The sequence below is a fragment of the Miscanthus floridulus genome, chromosome 1 (genome assembly GCF_019320115.1).
Source record: "Miscanthus floridulus cultivar M001 chromosome 1, ASM1932011v1, whole genome shotgun sequence".
NCBI classification, from domain to species: domain Eukaryota; kingdom Viridiplantae; phylum Streptophyta; class Magnoliopsida; order Poales; family Poaceae; genus Miscanthus; species Miscanthus floridulus.
The window spans coordinates 2,706,561-2,724,105 of NC_089580.1; the positions used below are offsets into that span (position 1 = coordinate 2,706,561).

Sequence of the window (17,545 nt, forward strand, 5' to 3'; positions counted from 1 at the left end):
ATGCTAGCGTGGATTGTTTCATCACGTGAGTGGCACATGGCGTCGGAGGTTTTAGTCAGGGAGAGGATGAAGTATGCAAAGAATCCCCTTGAGGTTTTGTCCCCCTCATTCCTCGTTAGTCAATTTAAAGAAAGGATATGCATTTTGAAACACAGGCATAAATAACTAAGAAATCTACTAATTCCATGTTTGTATTTAGAAAATAAGGAAATATAAATTGGTGGCATGATCAACGAAATAATCCCCCGCATACCAATACCAATGGCCATAAATAAATAAATAAACTATTCCAACAAAGACAAAAGGAAAGCGGGGAGAAGTGGTGCCGTCCAATCCCAAGGCGATGCCGGACGGGTCTCTCCCCACTGACATTAGGGTCCCACTATCCGTGGACCCCACGCTCCATGCCTGAAGCGTGAACGCGTCGCACGTTGTTTTTCCGTCCGCAACGGCTACTAAAGCCTGGAGTGACCTAAAAGCTGGGCTGGGTCGGCGGCTCACTGACACTACCCGTTGGGCTCGGCCTCGGCTCGCGCGGCGCCGTCCTCCCCCACCCCTCTCAGTCTCTCACACGCGCCGCACCCCCGCGCTCTCCTGCGACCAAATCTGCGGCGGGGAGCGAGCACACTGAGGGCGGTCTACTCCTCCACCTTCGCGTTCGCGAGCGGTTCGTGCTCCGAGCGATCCGGCAGCCATGAACATCTTCAAGAAGAAGGTCGACCCCAAAGGTGCGGTTACTCACTCTTGACTCTTGGATTTCCTTTCTCGCGGGCGGGCGTTGGGGGGTCCGCGAGAAGTTTGGGGAATTTTCTCCGCCGTTCTGTTTGGTGCTCTCTGCTGCTTAGCTTCGATTATTCGGGGCGTGGAAGTGCCGTTTCTGCTGTCCGGACTCCGGAGGCGCGGTTCTCCGTGGATTTCTGCCTCCGCGGACCGGGAGGGAGGCGGCCTGGTTGGGGTTAGGGTTTTAGGATAACTTGTGCGCGTTTCTGTGGGAGGGAGGGAGGAGTGAGGCGCTCCGTTACGCGTTGCGGGTTCTCCGCAGATTCGTTGGGGGGAAATGCGGATCACAAGCTTCGTGTGCTGAACGCACTGCTGTTCTAATGAATTGCTGTTTGTTTGCCACTTGCAGAGGCTCTCCGGACCAGCAAACGTGAGATGGGGGTCGCCACACGGGGTGAGCAACTGAGCACTGCTGATCAATTGTTTGCCACTGCTGACGATTTACTGTTAGCAGCATATTAGTTTGCATTGCTACCCAGGCATTGTGGAAAATTTCAGGAATTGCTGACACATTTGTTATTATAGCTGTGTGCTATATTGGATCAGATTAGCACATGTTCATGAATCTGGATATAGGTGGATATTTCATAACGTCTATTGTTACAGATTTGGAATACCAAATTACAGTAGCTCTTCAATTTTAAAGAATGGCGCTTAGGTAGCAGCCCTTTTAGCCTTTATTTCATATTGCTCTTCAGTGATGCTAAAAAATCCAGCAATTGCTACCACACTTGGTACTGGATCTTTGTATATTGAATCAGATCAGCAAAATATCATAAATTTAGTAAATCAGTGGATATTTGATAGTTTCTCTTGTTAAAAAGTTCAGAAATTAGATTACAGCAGCCCTTCAGTTTCGAATTAGGTTACATAATTCGCAACCGTGTGCTAATTTTCTGACATCAACTCCCTATTTTACATATTTTAGGAGTTGAGCGAGAGATTGGTTCCCTGCAAATGGAGGTATGCAATATGCTGTTTGAAACATTTTAATATAACTACAGTTTGAGTGGAGGCATGAAGTGGTTATGTTAAATCTACCAATCTACCATTGTCTGTTATTTGAAGATGCAGTTTTTAGTACAGTATCCTGTGTTCTTGTTGATATCAGTGGTCTGACATAATACAATGGTTACCAAGTTCTAGCCACAATCTAGAAGCAGAATCCTAACATCCTTGTGCCCCTAGCTAGTAGCCTCCTCATGTGGTGCGAGGTGTGAGTGCAAAACAAATCTCTCTGGTCTAGAGGAGTGTGATACAATGTTGCTGTCTTTGGCCACTGTTTGTTATTAGTTTATTTCTTAACTTCCCCTACTGTAGCAAATTTGTTTATCTGTTTAGAGGGTACATGGAGCTGCCTTTGATATTTGGTTATTGTTAATTCACTTCTATGACTTACCTTACTAGAAGTAGAAGCCACAGCGTGGCATGGCAACTTATGGGCCCAGCCGGTGGCCATCCGATCTATCTATGTGCAAATTGTATTATCTGGTGTTGGTAATTTCATAGTTGTAATTATGCAGGAGAAAAAGCTGGTCGCAGAGATAAAGAAGACTGCCAAGACTGGAAATGAGGTGAGTCTATTAAGAAGTCGAGGGAGATCTGTAGTCCCCAATTCTCTTCATCCTATGTTCTGATGATAGATGATCTGGATTTCTCAAGGCCACAACCAAAATATTAGCTCGGCAACTTGTCAGGCTGAGGCAACAAATCCTCAATTTGCAAGGCACACGGGCACAGATTCGTGGAGTAGCTACTCACACACAGGCATGGCCACCTTCCTGTTTGATTTTTTTGGATTTCTGTTCTGATCGTGGACAAGACTAACTTTTGATTAATGCATCCATTCTTTATTCAGGCAATGTATGCCGGCACTTCAATCTCTGCTGGCATGAAAGGTGCAAGCAAAGCTATGGCAGCAATGAATAAGGTAAGATGGAAGACGGCCATGTTAGCTGTTATTCGGTATCAACACATCCTCTTAACAAAATTTTGTTCGTGAACACTTTTTGGACTATCTTCTTAAGTGACTTCTTATATTTCACTGCACATTTCAGCAAATGGAACCGGCGAAACAGATAAAGGTCATGAAAGAATTCCAGAAACAATCAACACAGTTGGACATGACGGTAATCACATTGTCACTGTGCTGGCTTGTTTATTTTACTTCAAAGTTCAAATCTGGAACTTGTCATATAATTCATGCATGGCCCACTTAGTTACTAGCTTAGTTGCTATAGACATGAATCAATTAGAGCACTGTAAATGCATTATAAGACGTATTGAAGTCGAACACTGTGTATTGGGTTTCGATCCTGAGTCTTGACTGATATGCCTCACACATTTCAAGTTTTGAAGCTTGTATCCCTAACGTAGAACAGTTACCATTCACATGCTCGCAGAACCTCTTAGCATCCTAAAAGTATTGTCTTCTTCATGTCATTTACAATATTTGCAGCTTGCTAGTGTGCTAAACTATGAAATGTGATAGCAAGTTGTTAATCTTTTCTGAGGGATCAGAGTTCAATAATAGTCTAGGACTGTTGTATCAAAAGAATGTTGTTGTAGGCTTATAGCTGTCTCACACTGAAATGGCTGTTTCCATGCAGCTTGAGATGATGTCGGATGCCATTGATGAAACACTTGACAAAGATGAGGCAGAGGAGGAAACAGAAGAGCTTACAAACCAGGTAACCTAAACTTCTCAGAATACCACCTTGTAAGGAGTTCTGCTTTGATTTCCACCAGATCACGGAAATTTCATCCATGGTATGCAGGTCCTTGACGAGATTGGCGTCGATGTGGCTTCTCAGGTATGCTTTCAACACGTGGCAGTTGTCTGTTGTGCAGATACTGAGTGAGTCTTGATTCTGACTTACCGTTTGCTTTCGGCAAAATGTAGCTTTCTTCGGCTCCTAAGGGGCGCATCGGAGCAACTAACAAGAAAGTCGATAACGGTCACGCACGGTATGCAAATGATTTTTCAACTGATAACCATGCCATTTAAATTTAGGTCTGCCGTCTGGTCTCTGCATGTTGCCTTTGCCCTTGCTTTCTGAGCAAATTGTGGTTTCTGCAGTAATGCTCCGGCTCATGCAAGGAACGTGGCGGCACCACCCGAATCCTCTGCTGAAGTTGACGATCTGGAGAGGCGACTGGCATCTCTGCGCCGTATCTGAGTCTGAGCCGCTGAGGAAAGAACTTGTTTGTAATGTACTAGTAGTTATTCATCTATATATGTAAAGTTGTTTATATGTGTAAGGAAACAGCGAACTGCACATGATACGGTTTAATAACCTACCTAATGTTTTATTTCTTTTGAGAAGTATCTGCACAGTCAACCTAATCGCAAAAGCCAGGGCGGAATCATACGAAGGTCCGCAACTGCGTCACAGGCGGCCATAGCTGGCCGAGCCCACCCTTTAGGCTGGGCCACAGCCCATTTACGCACACCCAGCACAAAGTTCGACGACCCAGGTTACCTACTTACCTGCAAGGTTCAGTCATTTGAACCTGATATTTTCCTTTGTTGGAGAAGAATTTACAGCTCATTGTAATATTACAAATCTGCCCTCCACAGATCTCATAGTACCATTATCAAGACAGGCTGACACCAAACTTAACTTTCACAACTCGCCCCAAAATTGTTGAACAGTTGCAGATGTACAAATAAAGATTAGCTTCATTAACTGGAAATATCAGTTCCTTTGTCATTACACTAAATACCCACACAAATTAAATCATTCTCAGTGGTGGCACGCGTACAACACATCAGTCAAACTCCCCTCCAAAAGCGCCCACACGACTGCATATTGGTTGATTACCTCTGATCTTTCCTGTTATCTCTAAGACAAGCCCAGAATTGTGGGGCTTGACGGCTTCACGAGTGTTAATCTTTGGAACCTCGTGTGCCATTATTGCTCATCATACACTTGTTCATCTTCAGTTGATGATGTCTGCCCGAAAGCTAGCAGGCTCATATGTCTGGATCCTTCTGGTATCATAGCGCGAACCACCTGCATGTTCATCAAGCATGTCTAAGGAATAGGATATGTACAAAGACACTGCCCACAAGTATATATAGAAAGAAAACTCACGGTTCATCAGATAATTTATCTCTATAAATTATTTTTCCTATATGTAATTATATTGATATCAAGGAAACAATAAAAGTGAACTTGGCTCTAGTGTTGAATCCAAGAAGTCCTGATAAAAATCTGTGGCATGCCTGACACATAACAGATCATGACATTAATTTATAACATATTTTTATAACAAGCCGGTAAAAGATAAATATATGCTTCAAAGAGATTGTAGCATTAGATCACATAAAAAAAATATAGATGTAAGCCTCTAGTTTTTTTTACGTGAATGTAAGCCTCTAGTTTGAAGCTTTGAAGCAGCGAAAAATGGATTTGAATCTTGTCAACTGTAGCAGGCTCATGCAGAAAGGGCCTGATTGGTTGGCTACTAAAATTTGCCATGCCAAGAATTTGACAAGCCAAAAGTTGGATAAAAAAATTGCCAAAGACTTGGCAAGCCAAATGTGAGAAGTTGGCAAGTTTTGGTAGCCAACCAATCATTAGCCAAAACCATAGCTTGCCAAATCCTTGGCATGGCAAATTTTGGTAACCAACCAATCAGGCTCAAAGCCCAGGCAGAATCCAGCAAACCTTTTCTATCTCATCGCAGATGGTTGGGCTCTCCCGGAGATATTGCAGTGCCTTTTCTCTGCCTTGGCCCAATCTGAGCAATTGTTCAAGCAAAAAAAGGCACATATCAAAGCTACGTCAATACATCGAGATAATCTTTTGACCAAAACATGAAGATAATTGGACTGTAACACCGATCTCCTACCAACCTAAGTACCTAGCCAAGGAGGGCAACAAGTAAAGCAAAATGATACTGACAAGGACAAAGTAACTCCCTAGTTTGAATCGAAGTAATATAAGTAATAATTCGTTGTTTAAATAATGGTATCAATTTCTGAATCTTTGGATTTAATTCTGATACAGTATGATCAGAATGACTGTTAACGATGAACTAGAAGCTCTTTATCTAATTATCAGGACAGATTGACAACAGAAGGTCACTACTTTTGTCCCGCAAAGGAGAAAAAAAACTCACAACTGCATTTAATTTTTAAAATTGATTTCCTTAACTTGGAAAACTACATATGAAGAAGGCTCAGATCTTAGAGTTATCTTATTATATATATTGTAAGCACAAAAAAAAAGAACCGTATTAAAAGACAAGGACCCATATTGAGGCCTGTTAGTGTTAGGGTTAATTAGAGATAAGGGTCACTTGCTTAAGGGTCAAGTAAGCCTTGCTTGGGGCTCAAGTAAACCTCTCTATATAAGGAGAGGAGATGTATTAATCTAATCAAGCAAGAAATAAGAAGAAAATCCCTTCCCTCGCCCCCGGCCTCCTGTAGCACCGCGGGTGCTGTATCCCGCCCGTCGCCGCCTCTCCCTCAGCTCTCTCCCTCTCAATCCTAGCAGCCACATAACAATCTGGTATTAGAGATGCCAGGTTCCGATGAGCCACTGCCGGATCCCGTCGCCAAGGCGCTGGCCGACATTCACCAGCAGCTGGCGTCTCTCTCGGCGCAGCAGGCGTCTCTCTCGGCGCGCCTGGATGCTGTGGAAGACTGACAATTGGCGACCACCATGCCGCTAGTGTTCCCCTACTGCTGGCCAGGCTATGGGACGACAGCCGTTTCCATAACTGGCGCCCAGCAGATCCCAGTCATGGGCGAGAAGTTGCAGCAGATCGAGCAGCCGATGGACATCGCGACGGCGTCGGCGGGGAAGATGCTTACCCGCCAGGTGTCGGCTGCGGTGCGGCTACAGGCTGCTACGCGCGGCCTCCTAGCACGTCGGCGGGTGCGGGAGATGCGCGATCTGCAGCTGATTCAGCCCTGCACCCCTTCGCAGCTCCTCCAAGTTGCGCTTCGCTGCACGGAGGGCCTCGATCTCGTCCACTGCGTCAGGGATCTCGGGCATGCGATTTCCGCCACAGGCAGCGGGCATGCTATTTTCCCTGCGAGCGGCAAACTCAAAGTTTGCGGCGGCGGCGGTTGGGGAGGCACACCCCTCCACCTCGTTCTCCATCGAAAGCCCTCCGCTCTTCTCTGTGCGGTGCAGACCAGCAGCCGTCTGGCGGGGAGAAGGCGTGGGGTCACCAGCGAGAGCGCACCACGTAGCGCCGTCGCATTCCGCCACTGGCCGCCGCAAGGGCGCCTCCGCTGGTCGCTGTTGCGACCACTTCCAGGTGACCATACACATGCACCCCTTTCGTCTAGATGGTGTCCATGGGATCCAGGAGGCTGTACATGTGCAGGTTTGGCGTGCGGATGGTGTCCACCTTATGTTCAGGAGTAAAAAATAAAGAGTCACAGTCCATTTCAGGTTGAGAATAATAAAATAAGCCAAGATGTAAAAGGCTTGTTTTTAGGTGTTAGGAGTTGAGTCAGCGTTATAAGTTGGTTAGGTTGCAGCTCGAGGACGAGCTGTCCAGGTGGGGTGTAGTGTTAGAGTACGTCATGAGCCTATTGGGCCTGGGCTGGCGGTATAGCCCGCTAGTGTTAGAGTTAATTAAAGATAAGGGTCGCTTGCTTAAGGGTCAAGTAAGTCTTGCTTGGGAGTCCAATAAACTTCTATATAAGGAGAGGAGATGTATCAATCTAATCAAGCAAGAATTAAAAAGGAAAAAACCTTCCCTCTTGCTCGGCCGTGGGCAAGGCCCCCGGCCGGCCTCCTCTCTCCCTCACAGCCCCAGCCACCACAACCCTGGGAGTGAACAGTACCCGCGGTTGCTGTAGAACCGTGGGTACTGTAGCACGCCGGTCGCGGCCCACCCCGCCCACCCCCAGCAGGCACATAACAAGACCTTCCCAAGGGTCTCATAATTAGCCCAAATATGTGAAAAAATACATGAAACGGAACTAAGAAAGATTGCCAAAGTAATATTGCTTTCAAAACCAAATGACATGTAAAGATAGCTCTCATAAGAAATATATTTTTTAAACCTCAATTATTCACCAAAGATTAAACCTTTCTAAAGCTCCCGGCATACCTTATATCTTTGTAGCTGTACCATGAACCCTTCTTTGCAACTACATCCATCAGCTCAGCACAATCAAGAACGCACCCCTGTCCAATATTTTGTTTAGTGGATGATACAATGACAAAAGGTTAAAAAATTATAAACTTACCAATTTACTAACACCCTCCCCAAAAATGATTTCAAATTCAGCTTGCTTATAGGGCCTAGATACCTTGTAAAGAAGAGGGAAAAATGATATCATGTCTACTGTAGAAGTGTCAATCATAGAGAGCAAGAACTGCACAAAATTTGGACATACTTTACTCTTTTGCACTCTGACACGAACCTTCACACCAACATCTTCATCTCCTTTGGGCTTAGAAAAAGAAAAACAAGCATAACAATCATTCCCACCTCAACTTTCAGGATAGATGAAATTTACTTTATTGATCTCACAGATTTTATCTTCCCAATGTGCCGTATCTCGAGGCGGACAGATGCAAAGAATTTCAAGGCTATCCCTCCACTAGTGACTTCAGGATTTCCATAGAACACTCCAATCTGTTGAATACCAAATCCTTCAAACGAATTAATAAAATGGAAATAAGCAATTAGCTGGGAGTCAATATAACTGTTTCAGTACTAGACCTTGTATCTTATTTGATTCAAGAACATAAGAGTACAGCCAGCCTTTGAGGCATTCCCTGACATCTTTCTCAATGCTTGACTCATCAGACGAGCTTGTAGACCCATCTGTTGCATCCCTATCTCACCCTGAAAAACAGATAAATTACATGGCCAATGCAGCATTTCATACAGAATTAGCGCAAAAGAAAAATGGGAGAAGGAAGAATACTTCAATTTCTGCACGTGGAGTGAGTGCTGACACCGAATCGATACAGATAAGATCTATTGCTCCAGATCTGCACATACGGTCCGCAACTGATACACAGTAAGAATATATGAGCAATTTTTCATGTAAACAAAGATCTAAATATATAGTGATATTCAAGGTTAAGGAAGAAAATTGTACTGACATACAAGCCCACAAACAAAATAAAACAACACAGCCATGCAGAGGCTTATACTTCTCAAAATCCAGCATGTGGTATCATTTTATTTGAGAAGAAATACCTATTGCTGGCAAAATTTCAACACTACAAGTAGATTTGTAAATGAGTACAAAATAGTAAATTATTTGTGAAAATACAAAAGCATGTCCAGATCACTGGACATATCCCAGCCTAGAAAATAAATATTAATATGTATGCATATCAGATTATAATCACTAAATTTGTAGTTTTTATTATTTTTTTAAATCTACACTCTCCATCCCAAAAAGAGTTCAATTCTAGCTTTTTCCTAAGTCAATCAATCTCAAGTTTGACTAAATATATACAAAAAATACTAATATGTATGGTACCGAATAAGTATCATTAGATTAACCATGGAATATATTTTCATAGTAAACCTATTTGGAAAATAAATGTTCATACTACTTTATACAAACTTAGTCGAACTTAAGAAAATTTGACTTAGTCCAAACCTAGAATTGCACTATTTTTTAGGGTGGAGGCTGCAAGTAACAGTTTTGTACCATCTCAAAATGACAAAGTAAACTTCGATGACAGACATCTGCCAAAAGAAAGTTTATACAAAACTCAATCGAAAGAGGACTTATTTAGAAAAAAAACAAATTATTGCGCTATCGAACCATCTCTGCAGGATTCTCATATGTTAAATTTAGATATAGGATCCTAGAGGATGGATATCAAACCTCGAGTGGAACAATATATGAATTGAGACAAAAACTAAAAAGTATGAATGAATATGACTATATGAGTCCTTTACTAATTACTAGATAAAAGCTGTAGAGGAATACTAAAGTAGAGGGAGGATCAATATCATGTAAAGAAGCATTGAGCCCTATATGTGTGAAATGGATTACTTTCTAGTGCCATCTCTCCGTTGTCAGGCTGGCAGACAATCAGATTTTCAATATCTACCCCAAGAGCTTTTGAATAAGATGGATCAAAAGCATGCTCTGCATCGACAAGCATGGCATTTCCTCCGAGCTTCTGCACTATTGGACTATTGAACAACTTTTATTGCCATAATAACTGTTTAATGCTAGATCATAAAAAGTAGTCATTACTATAATATCACAAACCTGTACTTCAGCAATTGCATGCAAAGCTAGGGTAGTCTTTCCACTGCTTTCATGGACCATATACCTGCAAGGTTTTACAAATGAAATCATTTAAAGATAGGAGATCAAAATCCAAAATACAGGTAAGACCACTACAGTGTTTTGTACAAATCATGGTTTGACCTTGAATGCTTCTTAGATCAAAGAAAGAATGAACTACACTAGCTGTATTAGTGCAGAAAGCATAAAATAAGAAATTACCTCCACTACTCTTCCTTTTGGAAGGCCACCACCCAGAGCAAAATCTAGTGTTAGACAACCACTTGGGAATGTCTCACTGGGTTGGAGACAGTAATAATCAGTATAATAGAAATACAGAACAATGTGATCGCTAATGAAGCTTTTCAGTGAAGGAATCAAGAAACTACAAACATACACAAAAGCACCACCAGCACTGCCTAATCTTGTAACACTTCCTTTTCCAAAAGAGCTGTTTATGTCATTCATAGCTGCATCAAGAGCTTTTTGCTGCAGATGAAATTGTGAATAAATATCTCTTAATGACAAACCAAAGCAACAAGCCAACAATGTAACACATCATTATTCAAAAGGTACAATACTATTTCACAAAGATAAGTCATGCATTAAAAAAAAGGTGAAGATTTCCAATTCAAGATAGCAGTGCTCAAGAAAAGCAGGAACAAACATCCAAACAAAATTAAACCGAATGACACCAATGCAAGTATATCTGACTGCAGTATTGTCAACTTTTCAACTTAAGTGGATCGAGGTAAAGAGTTGCCTTATTTACGACAAGACTACTAATGTTCCTGATCAGATCAAAACCTATGGGTTGCAGCATCTCACTTGATCCACATTATGTCATCACAGCTCCAGTATGTCTGTGACTAGCAATAGTACAGCAATTGATTTTGTGCATTTTTGAGTACATAGCAGCAGAACAGACTCGAGCAAAAAATTGGTGGTCACGATGTTGATATGGATTTAATTTAGCTTCTCCTACTCCAATGTGGGACTCATCTCATCATGAAAATCCAAACCCTTCCTACTTTTTTTCCCACAAAAAATGAGGCATAGCACACTGGTCTATCACCTCTCCTTCCTCTTACATGTCAGATAAGATCATAGATATATATTGTACTAATAGGCAAACATGCTTTTTGTTTCACCTGGACTGCTGCAGTTCACAGAAGTCCTTTCATCGACTTGAGGGATTAAATTCCTCTGTAGTAGTTTATTAAATAAATGGTGTGTAGTACAACAGAATGCTTCTCCCAATCACACTGAGGACGTTCATACATGTTTCTCTCTATTTGAAACTTTTGAAGTTCATATCTCATAATTATTTTTAGTTCAATTGGTCAATTGCATAACAACAGGACCAACTAATCCGATAGATTACTAGGATAGAAACCAAATGCTTAACAGTAAGACAAGTCCGCCCCTGATGCATGCAGTAGGGGTCAAGCTTGTTAATTTTCCAATGCGCTTCATTTGATATACAAGCGGAGCACTATAAGCATAGCACTGTGATGCCTTTCGTTCCTATTTACAAGCGTAGCAACAGAAGTTCACTGCGGCTGGAGCAATGCCACTTCGCACACCGTGTGCTAGATGCAAGGCAGTGACAACTCAAGGGATAAGAACACTGAACACTAACAATACTCCACCGCAGCAAACACCGTGCCCTTACTGTTCCACACCGCCGCGCCGCACTCTGAGTTTTTGGACCTCATGCGTCGGCGCGAATACGACACAGAGACGTTCCCGCGGACTGCGCCTCACTCGTTCGACGAAATGGCACCAACAGAGAACCAGAAGCGAGGGGAGCAATAGAGAAGTACGAGGAGATATTCTTACGCGGTCGACGAGGCGAGGGTCGTCCTCTCCGGAGAGCGCCCCGTTCCCACCGCCGGCGACGAACTCGCAGCGCAGCCGCCGTGCGCGCGCCGTTAGCCCGCCTGCCGCGGCGCGGGGCGCGGCGCGTCTCCGGCGACTACGGGCTGGGAAAGAGGGAACAAGATGGGGGGCGGCAACAGCGGACACGGCCATTGGCATGTGTGTATCCGGTCCGAGCTCGAAGGCTCGGGCGAGCGCTCGGTGTCCCCGCGGGGAGAGTGGAAAACCCAAAGGAAAGGGAGAAGAGCCGAGCGAAGAAGCAACGTGACATAGTGGAGAGGTGGTCGAACACCTCGCCTTGAGATTCGTGAGACGGTCGGATTCCGGGATTCGGATGGGAGCATTGCGCGATCGTGATCCTTGAATCCGTGACCGATTCCTCTAAATCCCTCTTTTGTATTGAATCCCAGGCATAACTTTATCCTAGACGAGACACGAGTTGAACGCCCAACATGTTTAGAAACTGTATGTATTTTAAATTATATAGCTCACTTTAGTTTCGTTTTAAATTGAATTTAACTAACTTTAACCATATTTTTATAAGAATATATATATATTGATATCTACAAGTTGATTATCATAAGAATCTAATGAAACAAATTTGGTCCGTTTGAACGTGAGAATCAATTCTGATTCTTTATAGAATCACTACAAACTCTACCAATCAGTCAAAGGCAATATTGATTCGAAACGTCTCTAGTGATTCTTTTTTTATACTAGAGATCAAAATCACCTCCAGGATAGCTTCGCCTTATTCTGATTCTTCCTTTCCCTACCTCCTCTCTAATTTGGAAAAATTTGTAGTGGCCCTCTTCAAAGAGAGACCAATTAAGTTGCTTTTTTGAACGTCGCCCATAAAAGAATTACCATTTTTGTGAAACTTATATTTTTATGATTTTTATACAAAACAATGGTTTTGCACCCTCTACAAATCAGATGCTGGCCAACAACCCGAAAGATTTGAGAAAGCAATTGTGATTCACCAAAAAAGTTTCTAAGAAAAAGCTGAATTTGAGACGTTTGTGAGAGAATCTAGATCTCTACCGAACATGTCCTTAATGTTCTAAATGTTATTGTATTTTTCTCAAACTTGATTAAAAAAGTTTGATTGTGACAAAGCCAAAGTACGGAGAGACCGAGAGTGGATTTGGATATTTGGAATTCTCAATAAGATGATCAGTAGAAAATAGTTCAAACTTGAACTCGAGTACATTCCAAAGCAATCTTTTTTTTTTCTAACAGATTCATGGCAAGATATTTCTACGACAACATATTCGGATGCACACTTTGCTAACCGCCCGCAGAACAACGGCATTTCGTGGCGGCAAAGAGGCAAGGTCAAAGGTATATTCGGATCGGATTAAATTGGAATCCTGTCTACCGTTTGGTCGTTTTTCTTTACGTTTTTTATTTTGTTTTACTTGCTCCTTAAGGCTACGACTAAACCTATTATTAGTACTCCTATATATGTCAACGCTGGTCTGGTATGTGTGTCAGCTATACGAACGGAGTGGATAATTATTAAATTAAATAAGATAGGTCTTGACTTTTCTCCAACGTATTCTAGAATGCTAGAACCCCACACCGTCAGTGATTACGTACAAGGCTTGTACGAAAGGTCCGTCTTCATTTATGTAATATATATATATATATATAGACATATAGTTTTGCACCTAATTAACACTAGTGTATCCCTTTTTACTCTCTGTTGTAAAAACCCTATTATATCACTTGAAAAAGTACCTCTGGGCCGTTTGATCGCAGCGCTTGACTAGGCAACTTTTCTACGCAGGTTCTTAACCAAATACATAGACTCTTCGTGTTGCTATTGCATTTTCTTTCTGAAACTGTGTTGCTATGCATTAGTAAGTAGCAAAATCAAAATAGCTCAGTTGGTTTCCTGTGTGCATCAGGCTGCCAACTTAAAATAGCTCATGAAAGTAAGCCCTTGTTTAGTTGCCCCGATTTTGGACAACCAAAATCACTGTGCCAGCACTGTAGTGTTTCGTTTGTATTTAGTAATAATTGTCCAATCGTTGACTAATTAGGCTCAAAACGTTCGTTTTGCAAAGTACGACCAAACTGTACAATTAGTTTTTGATACTCCATGCATGTACCGTAAGTTTGATGTGACGGGGAATCTTCTTTTTTATAGTGCCAAAGTTTGGATTCGGTGGGAACTAAACGCCCCCTAACATAGTCATAAGTTTCTTGTGGTGGAATCTACATATCCATTTAGGTGCTTATTATAGTTTTCTATATTTAATTATTACTATATTACATAAACGGTTTTTACAGGCACCTTATCTTTTTCTAGTTGCGGTTAGATAAAAAATAGTCTTAAAAAAGGCTCCACAGACGAAGCCGCCTCCATTGTTTTTTCCCCTTTCTAATCAACCGGCTTAACATACTCTGGTCCAAAATTCAGGTGTAGTTTTCTAATCTTAGATATCAAGTCCAAGCTACATGTACATGAAGATATTACTCTATTCTTTGTTTTCTTTAACCCTATGTCATGTCACACAAATTTTCTACCGTTTTATCTCATATATACTCATTTTATGCCAAACCAGCATAACCTCGTACCTATAATATTAGAGCCTTATCCTCATTTTCCATGCACTCCGGTCGCTCCGCTGCTGCAACTCCTTCCTTCAAATCAATTTTTATAGTTGTCTTAAAGACAAACATTTTTAGATTTGACCGAATCTATAGAAAACAATATCAAAATTTATGACATCAAATTAATACAATAGATACATTATAAAATACGGTTTTATAACACATTTGATATCATAAATATTTATACTCTTTTTTCTAGATTCAATGAAACATAAAAAAAAATTGAGTTAAGATAACTTTAGGACCTTGCTATTGCCATACGGAACGATCTCATCTTTGAACCCACAGCATCGAATGAACGGTCTGAAAAACAAGCCGAAAATTCAAAGAGGCGCGTGGTTTATTGCTTCGTTTTTAAACTCGTGGTTTATCCATATTGCTAAGAGGGTGTTTGAATCTGTTGACTAAAATTTAGGAGGTGTCACATGATGGTGTCGCTGTACTCCACGAGATGAATTTATTAAGCCTAATTAATACGTCATTAGCATATGTTTACTGTAGCACTACATTGTCAAATCATGGAATAATTAGATTTAAAAGATTCGTCTCGCAAATTAGTCGCAAACTGTGCAATTAATTTCATAATTAGTCTATATTTAATACTTCATATATATGTTAAATATTCAATGCTACAGCAACTAAAGTTTATTCGGAGAAACAAGCACCCCTAAATCTAGCGACCCCCTAGTCCCAATTTTTTACATTTTGATCTTTTTTTGAAAGTTTCTCACAAATAGACATCTGACGGAAAGAATTCAGAAAATGGACCCTTACCTCGGCGCCATTGATGCTGGCGTCGAGCTAGGCGCCAGCGTCTCTGGCGCCGAGCTGCTGGGCACGGTGAAAATGCCTGCCAGGGGGCTCAGCGTCGGTCACTCTGGCGCCGAGCCTCCTGCCATTTAAAAGTGCACGCAGTGCAGTGGCGAGTAGTACATGCTCACTTTTAAAAGTGCATGCAGTGGCGCAGACTAACACGACGCATTCAATTGGACTTGAAGAGTCACATCAGAGTAGTACATTCAATGGGGACCGTGCAGCGCATGCAGGAGCTGCACTTCAACATATTCAGGTTTCATATAACTATACCACTCAGTTTCGCCCACCCCAAACAAGGACAGAAACGACAGGCCTAGTGCTATATTTGCACAATGTTAAAAGATGACACATACATTGTACAGTGAGATTAATAAAGTCACTCACTTGCTGTTCACTATCCGCAACTGCTACCTTTTAGCATCCATTGACCTTAAGGCCTCACTAGCCTGCTGACGAGCACGTTCCAGTTCCTGCTGTGCTGCTAATTGCAGAGAAGCAGCCTGCTCAGCCTTCTGATTAACTTCATTAAACCGAGCTTCCAGGTCATCTTTTTTCTGTAAATGTGTAGGAAAAAAACACTAAAGATCAACTTCTTGTTTCAATAATTTAGTATATTCATGAAACATGAGAAACAGGCAGCAAAGAGTCGATTACACCACAACAATCGTTGAATCAAATTGTACTGGTTTATTCTCAAACTAATGTGCACATAGGACAGCTGAAAAATTCCATATTTAGGGAGAGACCGAGGCAATGAAGTAAAAAATCTACTATTTTCAAGCTAAAGTGAAGATATGACAGATCAAAAATTGGTTACTTGTTACCTTTTGTATATCTTGTATATGTTGTTTTGCACGCTTGTGAAGCCTCAGAAACTTGGTATCCAGCTCAACATATTTGTCGTCGCGTTCTTTTAGTTCCTTTTCCATTTTTTGTTCAGCTACATGCATGGAACTAATGATGAATTAGACTCTGAAACCAAAAAAAAAGGGGCAGCAAGGACTAGGTTGTATTACAGATTATAATGACATATGTCATGACCTCATAAATCTATTCCAGCTTTCAATTTTAGTTCTTATTATCTACTAAATATTTTTCTCTATATTTTATGTTGAAACTCTAGTGAGTTGCCGTTGCTTTTATTCAAAAATCTCATTTCTATTTTGTTAAATAAGTATATTATACGATCGTTTACGATCAAGTGAACAGGGCGATAGACAACCATTTGGGGCTCTAGATATTGAATTTCTTCTATCGAATAACTTTGTGTGTATTAGTAATTTCTCCTTGGCACCTCGGCTGTTTGTGTCATGTTTGCTTTCTATTTTGCTTTTAGAAATCACGGATTCTGTTGTTTCCTTAACTTTCAATCACATCCAGTCTTATTTTTAGTAAGAGCAGAGGAATAAGACTGAAATCAACTGAGATACGGGCTTAAGACTGACCCTTGATGAAGTCCAATTTAAAACATGGAGGGTAGATCATATTAGCATATTTAATTTCTCAGTGATACAACTATCTTAGCCACCTATATTTCCCTGTACTGAGATGTAATCTATCCGTACAAGAAACAAATATACACAAATAAATAGGGGCTAGCTGATGTGACTCTTCAAGTAATTGAATGTGCTGCACCATCTGCTCCTCTGCATGCGTTGCACGGTCCCATTGAATGTAGTACTCTGATGTGACTCTTCAAGTCCAATTGAATACGCTGTGTCAGCCTGCGCCACTGCATGCACTTTTAAAAGTGAGCATATACTACTCGCCACTGCACTGCATGCACTTTTAAATGGCTGGAGGCTCGGCGCCAGAGTGGCCGACGCCGAGTCCCCTGGCAGGCATTTTCACCGTACCCAGCAGCTCGGCGCCAGAGACGCTGGCGCCTAGCTCGGCGGCATTGATGCTGAACTAAGGATCTATTTTCTGAATTCTTTCCGTCAGGAGTCTATTAAAAAAAAATTCGGCCCCCTGGTCTGGTCGGCTGGTAGCCTTCACGCGCGGAGGAAAAGGCAGCGAGAACAAGGCGTCCCCATCCGAACCGCGTGCGCGTCAGCGCGTGATAAACTGGTAAAGCCGGTAATAAATTTTCCGTTGTGCTGCCTTCCTGACAAACGCAGAGCGCCACCGAATCGTCTCGTCCCCTCCCTCCTCTTCCTCTCCCAATCCCAGACAAATCCAATCCGAAGTCATCACCGCCGCACCCCC

At 42.0% G+C, this 17,545-nt stretch overlaps 1 protein-coding gene and 1 pseudogene across 1 annotated transcript; one reads left to right on the plus strand and one right to left on the minus strand.

The window, feature by feature from the left end:
* Nucleotides 1-493: 493 nt before the first annotated feature.
* LOC136484310 (vacuolar protein sorting-associated protein 2 homolog 2-like) lies at nucleotides 494-4,105 on the plus strand. Its single transcript, XM_066481670.1, has 11 exons — nucleotides 494-728; nucleotides 1,130-1,174; nucleotides 1,709-1,743; nucleotides 2,304-2,354; nucleotides 2,443-2,547; nucleotides 2,639-2,710; nucleotides 2,838-2,909; nucleotides 3,390-3,470; nucleotides 3,558-3,593; nucleotides 3,683-3,747; nucleotides 3,860-4,105. The coding sequence occupies exons 1-11, from the start codon at nucleotides 695-697 to the stop codon at nucleotides 3,957-3,959; spliced, it is 696 nt and encodes a 231-aa protein (XP_066337767.1). The 5' UTR covers nucleotides 494-694; the 3' UTR covers nucleotides 3,960-4,105.
* A 341-nt stretch (nucleotides 4,106-4,446) lies between these two features.
* Nucleotides 4,447-12,142, minus strand: LOC136483597 (DNA repair protein recA homolog 1, chloroplastic-like; annotated as a pseudogene).
* Nucleotides 12,143-17,545: the final 5,403 nt, after the last annotated feature.